The sequence below is a fragment of the Chiloscyllium punctatum genome, chromosome 23 (genome assembly GCF_047496795.1).
Source record: "Chiloscyllium punctatum isolate Juve2018m chromosome 23, sChiPun1.3, whole genome shotgun sequence".
NCBI classification, from domain to species: Eukaryota; Metazoa; Chordata; class Chondrichthyes; order Orectolobiformes; family Hemiscylliidae; genus Chiloscyllium; species Chiloscyllium punctatum.
In genome coordinates, this window is record NC_092761.1 from 60,791,395 (window position 1) to 60,806,967 (window position 15,573).

The 15,573-nt window shown below is 38.4% G+C and overlaps 1 protein-coding gene across 1 annotated transcript in view; it reads left to right on the forward strand.

The window, feature by feature from the left end:
- The window catches only part of ccdc15 (coiled-coil domain containing 15), a 31,235-nt gene extending 20,388 nt beyond the window's left edge, over nucleotides 1-10,847 (forward strand). The window contains exons 7-11 of the mRNA XM_072593076.1: nucleotides 75-194; nucleotides 3,613-3,716; nucleotides 5,741-5,911; nucleotides 7,744-7,892; nucleotides 9,596-10,847. Of these exons, the coding sequence (XP_072449177.1) occupies nucleotides 75-194; nucleotides 3,613-3,716; nucleotides 5,741-5,911; nucleotides 7,744-7,892; nucleotides 9,596-9,711 (660 nt within the window). The 3' untranslated portion in view covers nucleotides 9,712-10,847. The remainder of the gene's footprint in view (nucleotides 1-74; nucleotides 195-3,612; nucleotides 3,717-5,740; nucleotides 5,912-7,743; nucleotides 7,893-9,595) is intronic.
- Nucleotides 10,848-15,573: the final 4,726 nt, after the last annotated feature.

Consider the following 15,573-nt stretch of genomic DNA (forward strand, 5'->3'; position numbering starts at 1 on the left):
TTAAGCCTTGTTATTGATTGTGCTCTTCCCTGTAGACTCTTAGTTGATTTTGTGTATGTTAATTATTATTTCAGCCCTGTAGTCGACTTTATTGTGAACCCTACCCCTCAAGTTCCTGTGTAGGGTTTAGTACTGACTATAAGGCAGCACTGATCTTGAGACCTGGTGTGGACCAGGAAGAGAAAAAGAAGCAGGTAAGACCTCCGAACTGACCTTTTTCATATGGAAATGGACAACTTACCTTTAAATTTGGGAGGTTGCATGAAAGGAAAGCAAAAAATCTTTTAATATTCTATGGTTTCTGATTACTTCAGCCATGTTAAACTAATTGTGGAAGCTGTGTAATGTGCATAGAACCTCAACTAATAGACCCAGTAAAACTGCCGAATAATCTGGTATGTGAGTAATTGAATTGTTGTTGCAATTATCTGAGGTAATCTCTAAAAATTTGTTTTTCTTGTCTTATATGTTGTGTATGTGCTGCAATAGAATTAGACACAGTCCGCCTGAATTTACAAAAGGGAAATCATGTTTGACAATTTATTAAAATTCTCTGAGGATGTAATGAGTATAATTGATTGGAGGAGCCAGTGGCTGGAGCTTGTCGGACTTTCAAAAGGCTTTCAACAAAGTTTCACATAAGAGATTAATGTGTAAAATTAAAGTGCATGGGATTGGGAGGTAGTATATTGAGACAGACAGAAAAATGGCTAGCAGACAGGAATAAATGGGTCTTTTTTGAATGGCAGGCAGGACCCCAGCTATTCACAATACATGTTAATAATTTAGATGAGGGGAACTAAAGGTCACATTTCAAAATTTCCAGATAACATACATCTGGGAGAAAAGGTAAATTGTGAAGAGGAGATAGAGATGTTGCGGTGTGATTTAGACAGGCTGATAAGTAGCAGATACAGTATACAGTGGAAAAATGTGAGGTTAGCAAAAATAGGAAGATTGACAACTATTCAAATGATAATCCATGTGCATCAGTTGCTGAAAGCAGTAAAGACACCTTTTGTGACTACAGGGCTGAGTACAGGAACAGTTTTACTACGGTGTTAGAGGGCATTGGCCGCAGCTGGCATATTGTGTGCAGTTTTGGTCGTCCTCTCTGAGGAAGAATACTCTTGGTACAGAGGGAGTGCAGCGATTGATTCCTGGGATGGCAGGACTGATTTATGAGGACAGATTGAGTTAGTTAGGAATGTGTTCACTGGAATTTTGGAGAATGAGGAATGGGGATCTCAAAAATCTATAAACTTCTAACAGAATGTTCCTAATGGGGCAGTCCAGAACCAGTAGTCTTTGATCGTTGTTTAAGGCTAAGGGGCAACCTTTTAGGACTGAACTGAAGAGAAATTTCTTCACCCAGTGAGTGATGAATCTGTAAAATTCGCTACAGTAGTGACTGAGGCCATAGCATTGTGTTTTCAAGAAAGGTAGATATAGTTCTTGTGGCTAAAGGGATCAAGAAATATGGGGGGGGGGGGGGAGGAAAGGATTGGGGGTATTGAGCTCGATGATTGATTTAACCATAATCATATTGAATGGTGTAACAGGCATGAGGAATGTCTCCTAGCTTCTGCTATCTTCCATGTCTAGCTATTTTTTTTTTTAAAACTTACAAGTGCTGAATTGGTGACTAAGAAATTAAATAGTAATTACCTAAGCAAAAAACAGTCAATTTGTGTTCCGTTACTTACCCTGAGATTATGTATCTAAGGCTGGAGTTAGGTATGCACCAGAGGATGACTTTCTTTTTCTTTCTTAGGTTATGAACATTCTTGGCAAGTTTTGTATTTATTACCCATCACTTGAGTAGGTGTTGCTAAGCTGCCTTCTTGAACTGTAGCTTCAGAGATGCAGGTACACTCCCCATAGTGTTTAGGAGAGAGTTCCAGCATTTTGACAGTATTGCAATTCAGAATGTTGTGTGGCTTGGATCAGAAAACAAAATGGCAATGTTTGTATGCATTTGCTGCCATTGTCCTTTTGATATGGTATAATTTGTGGGTTTGGATGGCACTTTCAAAGGAGCCTTGATGAGTTTCTGCAGTGCATCGTGTAGGTGTGGCACACTGCTGCCATCTTGTGTCCATGGTGCATGAAGTTCTGATTAGGTGGACAGTTTTGTCCTGAAGGTGTTGTTGAACTTGCACTGATCAAAGTGAGAAGTATGCCTTCACGCTCCTCACTCATGCATTGTGAGAGACTGGATTTGTGGGAAAGTGGAGGCAAATTACTCATCTGTTTATTCCCAAATTGCAGACTTGTAGCTACGGTAGTTTCAGGTTTTGCGTTAACTCTAACTGTTGTAAGTCTTATGATTTAATCCAGTTAAATGCAATATGGTCTGGACAATATCCAGGTTTAGGCTTACAAGTGGCAAGTAACATTCACGCCACACAAAAGCCAGGCTATGACCATCACCAATAAGAGACAATCTAACCACCGTCTCTTGATATTCAATGGTGTTACAGTCACTAAATCTCCTACTATCAACATTCTGGGGGTTACCATTGACCAGAAACTCAATTGGACTCACCACATAAACACAGTGGCTACACGAGCAGTCAGAGGCCAGGAATACTGCAGTGAGTAACTCACCTCCTAACTCCCCAAAGCCTGTTCATCACCATCTACATGGCACAAATCAGGAATACACAGGAGTGCAAATGGAATACTCGGCATTTGGCTGGATGGGTGCAGCTCCTACAACACTCGAGCTTGACACCATCCAGGACAAAGCAGCCTGCTTGATTGGCACTACATCCACAAGCGTCACACTCTCCACTGCTGATGCTCAGTAGCAGCAGTGTGTACTATCTACAAAATACACTATAGAACTTCACCCATGATCCTCAGACAGCACCGTCAAAACCCATGACCACTTCCATTTGGACAGGGGAAGCAGATACATGTGAACACCATGACCTGTAAGTTCCCTTCCAAGCCACTCACCATTGTGACTTGGAAATATACCACCATTCCTTCACTGTCGCTGGATCAAAATCCTGGAATTTCCTCCCTCATGTCATTGTGGATCAACCCACAGTAGGTAGACTGCAGCAGTTTAAGAGTGCAGTTCACTACCACCTTCTCAAGGGCAACTAGGGACAGGCAATAAATGTTGGCCAGCTAGCGACACCCATATTCCACAAAAATGAATAAAAAACAATTTATGGTCAAAGCTAACCCCTTGAATGTTGATGTGAGGACTTGATTCAGCAGAAACTGGCTTAGCTATCATAATTCATTGTAATTAAGTGGATTTTTTTTTCCTTTAGCAAGTAAACCAAACCCCATTAAAAGATACCAGGTTGCAGGCTGACTAGAGGTTTAATTTATCCTGTATTAACAGCCAAACATCAATTCCTGTGTTTAGATAAAAATATATACCGACTTGATTTTTTTGATGCTTTCATTTCATGAAGAAAGTCCAAGAATCTGTTTAATGTGGAGGGGTACTGCACGTTTAAAAGACAATTACTTACTTTGTGTCTGGTTATCTTTCAGAAGCAAGCATCATGCACTCTGCAGCTAACTAGAGCAATTGAAAGTATTGAAATAATGCCGATATATTTCTGGATTGATCTTTCTTTTTCCCAGCGTGGTAACCAGTATTTGATGTACCGTCGCCTCTTCATGGATATTGAACGAGAGCAGGTGAAAGAACATCAGCGTCAGCGAGAGCATGAGAAGAGGATTGCTAAGTGAGTTAGTTTAGTTTAACAGGAGTAGGCCATTCAGCAGTTAAGGTAGTGCTGAAACTTGTATCTTACACACTGCCTGCATTTAGAAAAATCCAGTGCTGGTCTTGTTGCAATTGTTGGTAGGATTGTCCAGAGAATTTGGCACCTAAAAATACTTAACACCATATGCTGAAAAATGACCAACTCCTTTAATATTTGAACTCCAGTAGAAGACTCTTTATATAAGTCTGAACAAAGAAAATCAGCTTCATACAACCATTTGGACCATCAAGTGTGCACCGACTCTTTTGAAAACAAGTCCAAATTATTTCCACTCCTTGCAATTTGTTTCTTCAAGTGTTTTTCCAGTTCTCTACTGAAGGTTATTATTAAATCTGCATCTACTACCCTGTCAGGCTTTTGAATTCCAAATCCCAGCTATTTGTTGCATTTAAAAAAATTCTCATCTCCCCTATAGCTGTAGAGTCAGAGTCATACAGCCCTTCCCTCCAACTCAATCATGCCAACCAGGTCTCCCAAACTAAACTAGCCCCATTTGCCAACATTTAGCCCATGTCCCTCTAAACCTTTCTTGTTCATGTACCTGTCCAAATGTCTTTTAAATGTTATAACTGTTCCTGCATCTACCACTTCCTCTGGCAATTCTTTCCACATATGAATGACTCCGTGTGTGAAGAAGTTGCCTGACAGGTCCCTTTTTAAACCTTTCCCCTCACATCTTAAAACTATGCACTCTAATTCTGAACTCTTTTACCCTCGAGAAAAGACTTTCTGTCCCTCATGTTTCCCTAGCACATTTTCTATTGTGATAGTTCTTGTATTTAATTCCTCTCCACCTTTTGCCATTTGATTATTTAATATTTTTAGATGCTTGTTAGTGCCTTCTACTGTAAAGGCTGATGTAAAGTATTTATTTCTTGGTTCAGCATTATTACTTCCCCAGTCTCTGACCAGCAGCAAGACCATGGTGTTTAGGGCTGACCTTATCTTTTCTGTGCTGGTGGTAAGACTTCCTGTTCAGGTTGAGGGATGCAGCCATCAGGGAGGTAGCTAAGAAGGTTAATGGAAAGGCGCAGAAAGGCCAAGCCAGTGCCCCCTTGCTATCAGTTTTATGGCCTTTTTCCCTTTTGCAAATCACCTAGAATCCATAACCTTTGATTTCTTGATTATTCAATCATTTGGAAACTCATTCTGAACATAGCCCATTTCTGTAGTATTCCATTAAACGCTTGTTCGTTCTTTACACCATGTCGTCTTTTTTTTAAAATCATGGGGTCTTTCACCTACTTAGTTAACAATAGGTAATGTACTGAAAAAAATTGATTTGAAATATATGGAATTACTCATCAGAAAACTACCCACGTTGTTCAGAGAACAGCAGTTTATTTTGGATAACAAGGCAAAGACCTGCTGGATGCTGCGTGTGTAATACTACCAGACTGCACATAAATGTGTAGAGCTTCATTGTTCTTGAATTCAAACTGGCTGCAAACAAATTATAACAGGTTTCCTGCCTTTCGAATTGTTTCCTGAACTTGCACGTTATCTTGTTTTGTTCCTTGTACCAATGTCAATACCTGGGTAACACTATCTTTGTGACAAGCAGCTCCCAAACCATTGCTTGGAGCGACCTAGCACTGCAGCACTGTTTCTGCACATGCATGCTAATGTGTCATATGGTGATGGTGCAGCCAATACACAACCAGACAGTTCAGTTTTACCAAAATGCTTAATGATTGTAAGCGCTTGTACTAGCTTTCCTTCTAAGGAGAATAATCCCTTTTGAAGCAAATTGCAAACGCTTCTGGAAATCATAATGTATCAAAAGACTTGCATTTGTAAATTTTTTTTGTGTTGATGATGTCTAATCAAGCTGTTTACTCAGCAATTACATTTGGAAAAACAAAACAAAAGCAATGGATACTAAGATGAAGTGCTTAGCTTGTAAATAACATGTAACTCACACCGATCTTCAGTCTTTATTTCAAGTCAGTATTTATGTTTCTTTAAAAATCTTTCTTCAGAATTAAGGAAGAGAAGGAGAAGCTAAGGGAAGCAGAAGAGAAAAGAATGCTTAAGCTGACTCAGCAGAGTGAGCTAATGGGTGAAAGTGAAAAGATTGCTCAGTTGAAGGAAGAGGAGAAACAAAAGAAAATTGAACAAGTCAAAGCCCAACGCAACAGGGAGAGCACCAGGTATTTTAGGAGAATGATTTTTTATATAGTGACTGCAAGAGGAAGTAAATCCTGTGACCAAACTTTGCTTCTCAGCTTTTTATTAGTGCAAGATGTATGTACAGTGTTTGAAACATATATTTTTAGTATCTTGTAGAGAATTCTTGCTGGGGAGTAGATTTTGGAGACTTTCTTGAACAAAAGGATATTGCTATTGTAACTGAAGGGTTAATCAGTGTGTCCTGAAGTCTGCTACTGATTTCTCTTTTAGACTTCAGTAATGATAATCTGTTAGCTTTCCCTTATAAGTGAGGAAGTACTTGCAGTTTGGTAGTACATGCCAATTCGGATGCCATGAGCAGAGAACTGTTGAGTTAAGATTGTTTCTTTTTGACCAATCAGTTTAAACAATACTCCTAATTATAATTTCCAGTGAATGTTTCAGATAACATAAAGGTAAAGTTTGACAAAAGAGAAATGTGTGACTGATCTCAGAGACGTGGCAGTAGAGTAAACACTGTGTTGGAGCAAATTACTGCAGATGCTGGAATCTGAATTAAAAACAAAAATTGCTGGAGATCACAGCAGGTCAGGCAGCATCCGTGAAGAGAAAGCAAGCTAACATTTTAGTGGGAAATTAAAAGAAATGGTGTATCTTAGTAATTTCAAACTTCACATTTCGCTTGGTAGAAAAGCAAGATCAAAATTATTGAGCAAGTAAATTAAGGTAATTGTATCATTTACGGAGGAATAAAATGTTGGTTATTAAAAGCGGCAAGAGTGAACATCATTAAAATTTGTCTGATTATGTGGAGCTGTATTAGGTAATGCAGAAACAAGTGGATTGTCTCAGAAGGGGGAAGAAAAAAAAACTATAAAGAGATTTGGGATTCAAGGGCACATAGTTTACCAACTTAATTCAGAAGTAGAGCTTTTTCAAATCCTTCAACAAAACATGTTAGTTTTTTTAATGAAAGTAAGTGTGTATTTAATTGCAGTATAGTTAATCTTTTGGATCTGGCAATGAATATTGTAAAACTTATTGATTTAAGGAATCCATTATTACAAGAAAATAATCATTTGACCTTCCTCTAATACTGTGTTAAATAGATTCTTGAAAGTTGGGACAAATGGGCTTTGCCCGCAAAGTAGGAACTGTTTCACTAATTGATTTTGCATATAAGCCAGTGAGAAATAACCTCACATTTTTAGTCATTTATCAGTAACTTACAGCTGTGACAAAAATGTTCCGCTATGTACACTTTAATTATATTGTGAGTTTTACATTATTACTTTCAATTTACTGTAGTTTTTAAGAATGTGAAATGCGTACAGTGCATATTGCAGTTGGATGGAGGAAAGGCCTGTATGTTTTAGGATTAACTTTGATCGCTGTGCTGGAGAGAGGTTTTAATAAGTTGGTTAAAATTCTCTTTGAAAAATGAACCCAGCATTTTCTCTTCAGTGCTTTTCAATTTGTACAGCTAAAATAAAAATGAAAATATCAAACCTGTTAACAGTTGAAAATCAAAAGACTTGGGACTGACCCATCAGAACATTTGTCAAGCATTCACTAAGTGTAGATTATTTGGAATGCTGATGGACCTGGAGTATAGTATTTTTTGTTATATGTGAACAATAAGAGGCTGAGTAATCACCTAATGGTAAACTTTAGTTTTAATAACGAAGGAACGAGAGATGATGGTGGATGAGTACAATTGAAGATATAGATGAATGTTAGGCAAATTGGAGTTGAGTATCTTCAAAATCACTAATAACAGGTTACCATTTCTTTTGACTGAATCAGCTGCCTTCTATTCAAGTTCTATTCAGTTGTATTTAACTTATTGCAGATATATAGAAGCCTTAAGAGCACAGATGATGGAGAAGATTAAATTGCAGAACACAGATTTACCTCCACTCTGTTGTTGTGGAATCGATTTCTGGGACTCCCATCCAGACAAGTGTGCAAACAACTGCGTCTTCTATAAAAACCCGAAAGGTACAAAAACTGGATTAGGTTGCCTATTAGAATAAAATTTGTTTCCCTTAAATACTTCCTCTAAGAACTGTGGATACTTGCAAGTGATCTTTGATTTTATCTATCTAATGGTTGTGGGACAGAGAAATGCTGAACTCTGTATGACAATGTGTAAAAATATTGGAATTTCTGGATGAAATTTATCATGAAACATCTCTGATGAGTTGCTCATGGCCCTTCCATTTTAAGAATTGAAAGATTAGGTTGGGGTCTGCCTTTTCAAGGTTTCAGATACCTAAATTGCATCTTTATAAAGAGTATACCACATAGCCTCGTCCCTAGGAGGACAAATGGGCAAGTGGAGTTCTGGCTGCAACCAGATTAGCATGATATTTTTGAAAGAGACAGCAGAATCTTATTGATAAATGGCCCACCCCATCCTGAAGATCAATTCTCTTTCACAAAATACTTTGTGTGTCCGAAAGCCTAGTTTTTCACCAGGCTTCATGAGATACTATTATTGTGATGACCGACATTGCACCCTAAATTAAGAATATAACTTTGGAAATTGCTCAAAGTATAGCATCATGTAATGTTACAAAATATTTATCACGAGTGCTAGAAAAGACTGCTGTTATGAGAGACAGTGGCCATCAAGGTGATTTCTGTCCTCTGAGGACATCGGAAAGATGTTGTGAAACTTGAAAGGGTTCAGAAAAGATTGACAAGGATGTTGCCAGGATTGGAGGATTTGAGCTATACGGAGAGGTTGAATAGGCTAGGGCTGAGGGGTGATCTTACAGAGGTTTACAAAGTCATGAGCGGCATGGATAGGATAAATAGACAAAGTCTTTTCCTTGGGATGGGGAAGTCCAGAACTAGACTGTATAGGTTTAGGGTGAGAGGGAAAAGATATAAAAGAGACCTAAGGGGCAACTTTTTCACGCAGAAAGTGGTACATGTAAGGAATGAGCTGCCAGAGGAAGTGGTGGAGGCTGGTACAATTGCAACATTTAAAAGGCATCTGGATGTGTATATGATTAGGAAGAGTTTGGAGGGATATGGGCCAGGTGCTGGCAAATGGGACTAGATTGGGTTGGGATATCTGGTTGGTGTGGATGGGTTGGACCGAAGGGTCTGTTTCCATACTGTACATCTCTATGACTCAATGACTCTATATAACAAAGTTGACCATTGCTTAAGACTTTATGGAACAACAATATCCTATCAATTATTAGGTACGCAATCTGTGCAGTTTCAAGTCCAGTTTCAGGCATCTGAAGAACAAGTACTTGAGAACAGACATCTATAATCAAACCAACTGAAAAGACAGGTTTCACTATATATTTATCATACATGTTGTGGTTCTGTTCGCCGAGCTGGGAATTTGTGTTGCAGACATCTCGCCCCCGATCCACAGATTCAATCAATAAGCACATCGACCTGGACCCAATATACCAGCCACTGCAACGGACAGCTGGAACTGACAACCGGAAGCGGCAGATTCAAACCACTACAAATGCCGGAGGAAAGATCACAGAAGCGCTTCACAGGAGGCTCCCAAGCACTGAGGATGTCACCTAGACAGGGGACGAAACGTCTGCAACACAAATTCCCAGCTCGGCGAACAGAACCACAACAATGAGCACCAGAGCTACAAATCTTTTCACAAATTTATCATACATTTTGTCTCCCTACGTTTCCCCCCCTTCCCCCACCCACAGTGTACGTCAAAGCACTACAGTCTGTGTTATCGTCATTCGATGCTTGGGATGGACACTGTAGAAATACCTCAATGAAGAAGATTGCATCAGTGCATTTGTGTTCGGCGTGGAAATAATTCATTTGCAGTGGGAAGCTAAATTCACTTTAGCAATTAATCTTCTCAAAAATGAGTCGAGATAAAGATGTGTTCAGAAAATGTGTGTCTTTTTTTTTAAAATAACAATTGGTTCATAAATTATTTTGCTGCTTTTATTTAATTGTATTGAGTTTTAAAAATTTTTAATCATTTTTCTGAAAACTTAAATTGAAGATGTAATGTTTGGTTACATTGAAAATATATCTCAAGACCATTTTTAAGGAAAAGGAATGGTGATTTCTAAATTGTCTAATTCTAGGAAAGGATAGTTTAACTACCAAATGCAAGAATCATTATTTGACAACTTACAATTGCATACCTTTTCAATTCACTTTTTTTATTGCTTTTATTTTCCGTTCTTACTTGGTTTTGTAAATCTAGCCCCTTGTGGGGAGATGTCTGAATTTAAGAATGTTATCGACCTGCTAAAACCCTATTGTCCCCAGATGAATGTCGTCATTTGCAGAATGTTCTCCACTAAATGCCACTCTAATTATTTTGCTGGGGAGAACATGATTGAGAGAGAGGTCAGGTGATGTGATTCAGCCTTTTAAGTGCATGGCAATTATCATCAACCTGCAATTTTCCCCCTCCAGGTTTATAAAGACTTTTAAGTTTACATCTGCACTGGAAATTTATAGAAGGTCCTTGTCAGTAACAGTTAAATATCTGCGAGTTGTGAGGGACACTTGCTGTAAAGATGTTTTCTGTCCTTTGAGAACATATAACAAAGTCGATCATTGCTCAGGCTTTATGGAGCAACAATACCTTATCAATTATTGGGTATGTATTTTAAATTAATGGTGTGAAATCTTTAAATTTGATTTAAACAAATCAAACATAACCTAGGACAATTTAAACTAACCACTTTTTTTGTGTGATGCTATATTTGTTTCATTTGCTTTTGTTTTATTTATATTTGTTTTTTAAAGACCAAGTTGACCAGTTATGTTGAAATACTCTTTTCCTGGAGTTTATTGGTCTCATCAATAAACAAGCAGGTTAATTTCAGGAAAGAGTAAATTTATATTTAGATTTGTAATGCTGGTGTCATTCTGTGAACTTGCTGTTTACATATTGATGCAACATATTGGCCAATAAAATAATTTTTAGAACACCTTGCCTGCTTAAAGAACATTTGCAAAAATGTCAGAGATAATTGGGGTTAAGTTTATGCATTGTCAAAAGATTGCTGCTTCATTCATATATTTCATAAACACTTCCTGTGTTTTAAAGTCTTCAACTTAAATAGAGGCATTTGCAACTGTTTTTAAAAAGGCAAAATTGGAGAAGAATACTTCAAATTTCAATTTCCCCACATTATACCTATTTGCCACATCTTTGCCCTCAATTAACCTGTCAATTTTTCTTGCAATCATGTGCTCTTCACAGTTTGCTTTGTTTGTCATCAGCAAATTTGGCACCAGTACTATTTTATCATTTAAGTTATTTATATAAATTGTAAACAGTTGAGGCCTGACCCCTGTTTCACAGCGCTTGTTTTACCTTGCCAACCTGAAAATTACTCTTTTAGTCTATTTCTAATTAGCCAGTGTGTTTTTAGTCTGTTTCTTCTATCCATGCCAATATGCTGACCCACGCCAGCTTTTATTTCTTAGAACAACCTTTTGTAGCACCATATCAATTACTTTCTGAAAATCCAAAGGTACATCCACTGGGTCCCCTTCAGCACAATGATTTCAGTTTCACAAAAACATGTTAACTCTGCTTTATGATCTTGAACGTATCCAAATGCCCTGCTATAACTATTTTAAAAATAGTTTCTAACCTTTTCCCCAATAGATATTCAGCTAATTGGGCTGTAGTTTCCTGCTTTCAGTCTGCCTCCCATTTTGAAAAAGGTGTTACATTCAATCTCTTGCAGTTAATGGGTCCACCCCTGAATCAAGAGAGTTTTGAAAAATTAAAATCAAAGCATCAACTACCTGCCATACATGCGAGTCACTGTGTGCGCATCAGTGTGTTAAGTGTTTTTTCTTTTTTGGGTGGCACAGTGGTTAGTACTGTTGCCTCACAGTGCCAGAAACCCGGGTTCAATTCCCACCTTAGGCGACTGACTGTGTGGAGTTTGCATGTTCTCCCCATGTCTGCGTTGGTTTCCTCCAGGTGCTCCGGTTTCCTCCCACAGTCCAAACATGTGCAGGTTAGGTGGATTGGCCATGCTAAATTGCCTGTAGTGTTAGGTGTAGGGGTAAAATGTAGGGGAATCGGTTTGGGTGGGTTGCGCTTTGGCGGGTCGGTGTGGACTTGTTGGGCCGAAGGGCCTTTTTCCACATTGTAAGTAATCTAATCTCACCAACCACTTATTTTAAGACCGTAGTGAGAAAATTGATAGCCTTACATCTGCTAAGGAGATGTGGAAAAGCACTCAACCACGGGTTGGGCGGGGCAGCATTTGTTCAGAAAAATTGGGGACATCTGTTCTTAGTGTCAATGGAATGGTGTAAGTAAGGTGATAACATTTGTTCACTTGTGGAATGTGTGGCAGTACTTCCTTCTCACGCTGGAGGCGTGCATATTTCACAGTGGGATGTCTGATAGATAAGTTGCTGGTTTATATGAAAAAGTCCACAAAACTCATACTCAATAGGAAAATAACTTGTGATTTAATAAGCTGAGTGGAATATGCACGTAATAGAACAATCCTGATATATTTTCATGTATAACACACTGAGCAGATTTGAATTTATGAAGCTCGGCTCCCTCATCTTGACTGTTCTGGGAAGTGAATGTCTCATTATCCTTACAGGCTAGGAAAACACGAAGGCTGAAATTTGGAAGATGTTCATGTGTGAGTGAGAGAAAACATTTTTCTGTAAATTACATTCACTGACTGATGTGTTCAAGGGACACAGAGATAGACAGACAGGAAAGAAGCTGGTGAAAAGATTAACCTTTAATGGTCTGATTTAATATGGTGCTACAAAAGGTTATTAGCTGAGCCATCTTGAATAGGTACTTTAACAATAGGATGATATCCATCAGGAACACGCAACCCATACTTCCTATAATTTGCTTGACATTGATTGTGTCAAGAGGGTGGTGCTGGAAAAGCACAGCAAGTCAGGCTTGTCATTCCTAATGTGAAGAGCTTATGCCTGAAATTTCGATTCTCCTGCTTCTCGGATGCTGCCTGACCTGTGCTTTTCCAGCACCCCACACTCAACTCTGATTTCCAGCATCTGCAGTCCTCGCTTTCTCCTAATGGATTGAATGTGTGTGTTGTTCCCTGGAGCTTGAGATCTGGGAATGTTATGAATTTAAATTACATTTTGGGAATCTAAGAATTTAAAAGATAAAGCCATTTTGTAGGCAATGATACTGGGCATGTTAGCTGAGCGAGGTAACCTCATAACCTTTTTCACATTGTTTAGGCTAGTCTCTCGTTATGATGTACTAGCCAAAGCAATTGACCATTTGGCCTGGCTGGATCAAGGTTTCCCACTTCGATGTGCATATAGATTAATTAATCAAACGTACTCCGACCTGTCAATGCGTTTCCTTCCTCTGCAAATTTTTGCCATTTTATAGTTGCTTATCTGATTAAGGACATATGGTGTTTTTGTAATTTTAAAATTCTGCATAAAGACAGCTTGTTTGGCGCAATAAGGGGAGGAGCCTGAGAGAGGTCTTGGGGGTAGAAGCTGGCGCCTCTACTCTGCTAAAGGTTTTAAAACCTTAGCTCAAGCCTGGCTTGTAGGTATCGGTGTTATAGTATAACATTGATGCCATTGGTAAATAAAGGTAATAAACTAAACTGTCTGTAAGAGTTTTATATTCCAGACTACCACAGAGTATGATCTCCCGGATGAACTGAGAGGGGGTACAGGTCGAGTCCGTCAGAGATTAGCTGAGCCGTCTTGAATAGGTACTTTAACAATAGGATGATATCCATCAGGAACACGCAACCCATACCTCCAATAATTTGCTCAGAACCAAATCTGATTTTCCCGAGTTCATCTCTCCCATCCAGTTATCATTGCTTCTGGGTGTTATTTATATCCTGTATGGTGCAGAGTGATGGAAAATATCTGGCCAATTCATCTGGTGTTCCTTTTTCTCGTCTTCAGTCTAACTTTCTGTCAGCCATTGTATAAACACGTTCCGGTAGCTACTTGCACCAAAGTATGCCTTTACTATGAGATCATTCATTAATCCTATACCAGTTTAATACAGCTTGCTGTTGGGTCAGCTCCAAAACGTGCTGTTCTAAGAAACTGTCCTGAAAATATTGTGAACTCTTCCTCTAGGTTATCTTTGCCCATCTGAATTTTAGTAAATTTGCACATTAAAATCTCCCTTGATTATTGCCAAACATTTCTGAAAAGTTCTCATTATGGGGCATAAAGGAAGAAATAATATGGTTACTGTTAGATGACTTCTTGCCTTTATCATTTCTTCCCAAACTCCATTTCATCAGCTTCAAATATACATGTGTTCAGATACAGAGTTTTACCCTTTTACTCTCAATTTGAATTCCTCTCTTATCTGTTGGGTGACTATTAAATTATGATGGACAGTATGAATTTATCATTTCTTTTCATTGGCCTTGATTTACGCTGACTAAGCACAACTTGCCAAATTTGATCTCCTGCTGCCCCCCTCCCCCGGTCCAAACTTTTAATTTTAAAATCCTCTCTAGTTCACTAATCATACAATCGTCAAGAAAAATGGCACATTAGGTTTTGGATCAGAAGCGGGCAATTGGGCTCATTCATTCTACTCTGCCATTCAATGAGATAATTTCCCGCATTATCATCCACCTCCCAAGTTTTTGTGCACCCACTAAACCCGTCTATAATTCTATGCAGACTATTTATGTCATCCTCATCATTTAAGTTCTCACCCACTTTTGTGTTATTTGCAAATTTGACATTTGCTTTCCTCATCCAAGGGGTCATTAAGCCATTTGTAAATAATTATGGCCCCAGTATTGATTTATGCAGCATGCTAGTAGCCAGCCTGAAAACTTTCACCTTATTCCATCTCTCTGTCTTCTGTTAGCCAGCCAATCCCCAATCCATTGCTAATAAACTACCTGTAATACCATGGGCTCTTATTAAGTAGCCTAATGTGTTGCACTTCATTATATACCATTGGAAAATCCAAATATATTCCATCCATCGCTTTCTCTTTATCTATTCTGCTTGTTTTCTGCTTAAAGAATTCTAATAAATTGGTCAAGCATAATTTTGCCTTCGTGAAGCCATGGGGATTCTTCTTGATCATGTTATGTCTATATAAAGCATTGCTACTAGAACCTTTTACAATGAAGTCCAACATTTTCCCAATAACATGTTAGGTAACTATAGACCCGTGAACTCTTTTTTTTTTGTCTACTTCCCCTTTTAAATAAAGATTTTCCAATCTTCTGGGAAATAGCCAGAATCTAAAGACGTCTAAAAGATTACTACCACTACACCTGTAGCTAGTTCCTTTAATATCCAAGGATGCATCCTGTCAGGTCCAGGAAACTTGTCTGTCTTTAGCTCCATTAGTTTTCTAAACAATTTCAACTTTTGTCCTTGAATATTTCATAATTTTGGGGTGCTAATAGTGTCTTCTCTTGTAAAGATTGATGCAAAGATTAATTTAACTCCTATGCTACTTCCAGGTTCCCCATTATTATTTCCCCAGCCTTATTCTCTAAGGGGCTTATGTTCATTTTGGTTTCTCTCTCTTTAAAGACATTCCTGCTGTCTGTTTTGATATTATTTGCAAGTTTACCATCAAAGTTTTTTTTTCCTTTTTTTGATTGCTTCCTTTTGATTTTAAACTTTCACAATGCCCTGGGTAACCACCACTCTTACCATATTAATT